Genomic DNA, 1,545 nt, shown 5'->3' with positions numbered 1-1,545 from the left:
CCCATCGGGCAGGAGCACAGGGCAGGACTCCTGGGTCCGGTCCCAGGCTCAGCCATTGATTCCTCTCCCCCCGACCTGACATGTCCCTCTGTGCCTCAGTTTCCCCACATGGATGGGGGTGCCCCTAGCTGTTGGCTTCTCGTTTACTTACCCGTTTGGCTTCCCTGAGGCACCAAGGGAGCAGGGATGAAACCTGGGGGCAGTGGAGTGTAGGAAGTGCTCCCCCCCCCAATGCCCTGGCTCCTGCCCACACTGCCCTGGTGTTGCTAGGCCCTGCTCAGTCACAATGGCGAGGTTGCCTGTCACTTGTTCCCAGGCAGGAAGCTGCCCTGCCCTCCCTAGGCACATTAACAAGCCTGGTCCTGCTACCTGGTTCCAGGCCCACAGCAGGTAGCTGCTGGGGACCTACCAACCCCCTGGGTGTGGGGCTGAGCCAGGCCCCGGGGCTGAGCCAGGCCCCCAGCACCTGCCAGCTTGGCCTGCAGCATGCAGCCACCTCTGGGGGGGACCAGGCCCAGAGCCTCTGGAGAGACTAGGGTGGAGGAAACATACCCAGCTCTGAGCATGCAGCAGCTGAACTGCCACATAGAACAGGCTGGAACGATGAGTACAATAGACCCAGGTGTTGCAGGGGGACTGAGGCCTTTTCTGGCTCTGGGATATGCGGTCCCAGGAGAAGGCACTGGAGGGTCCCCGGCAGCTGGCATGGGGGAAGTGGTAAAAGCTTTCCTCTGCCCCAGGAAAGGGGGGGGGGGAAGGCCCATTTCCGGGGCATTGGAAGAACCCGCTGGGGCCCGTTCCTCAGCTCTGAGTCAGCTGGGCATGGCAGCTCCACCCGCATTCCAGTGCCTGGTGCCGGGACCCCCCTGCGCTGGCTTCTACCTACCCCTGAGGGCACAAGGAATCTGGGAGAGCATCCTGGGGGGGAGGAGCCATCTTTGGGGTCCAGGGAGCCTGGGAGGGGGTGCAAGGGTGGTCTGGAATCTGGGGTGGGGGACTGGTGTCCTGCGGGGGTGCAGTTTCCGTCTGGTGCGGCAGCTGGGCTGGGACCCAGGTGCCCTCCCTGCAGCCTCTGTCCCCCCCCCAACCCAACAGGTGTCACCCGTGGGTGCTGGTGCTGGCCGTGGTCCCCCTGCCCCTGCCCTCATGCCGTTGGGCCTTGGGCGCCGGAAGAAGCCCCCCCCGCTGGTGGAGAACGAGGAGGCAGAGGTGGGGGGTGCGGGGCCAGGTGGGGGGGATGGGGCAGGGGGTCCCGGAGGGCTGGGGGCCCTGCAGCCTGGCCTGCCTCCCCCGCCTGCTGGCCTGCGACCCCGCCTGGTCTTCCACACACAACTGGCACACGGCAGCCCCACAGGCCGCATTGAGGGCTTCACCAATGTGCGCGAGCTCTACGGCAAGATCGCTGAGGCCTTCCACATCCCCCCCACTGAGGTGCCTAGGGAGGAAGGGGCACAGGACCTGGAGCTACAGGGGGCTGAAGCTGTGGGGGAGGCTGGGGACAGGGGGTGTAGGTGGAGGGATGAGGGACATGGGACAGGTCTAGTG

At 65.9% G+C, this 1,545-nt stretch overlaps 1 protein-coding gene across 1 annotated transcript in view; it reads left to right on the top strand.

The window, feature by feature from the left end:
* Positions 1-6: 6 nt before the first annotated feature.
* Positions 7-1,545, top strand: part of GIPC1 (GIPC PDZ domain containing family member 1) — a 4,812-nt gene continuing 3,273 nt past the window's right edge. Inside the window, exon 1 of the mRNA XM_006036476.2 lies at positions 7-1,431. Within this exon, the coding sequence (XP_006036538.2) occupies positions 487-1,431 (945 nt within the window). The 5' untranslated portion in view covers positions 7-486. The remainder of the gene's footprint in view (positions 1,432-1,545) is intronic.

This window comes from Alligator sinensis, unplaced genomic scaffold (assembly GCF_000455745.1).
Source record: "Alligator sinensis unplaced genomic scaffold, ASM45574v1 scaffold1892_1, whole genome shotgun sequence".
In the NCBI taxonomy this organism is placed as follows: Eukaryota; Metazoa; Chordata; order Crocodylia; family Alligatoridae; genus Alligator; species Alligator sinensis.
The sequence above is the reverse complement of the archived record's forward strand: the minus strand, read 5'-3'. Positions and strand labels throughout refer to the sequence as shown.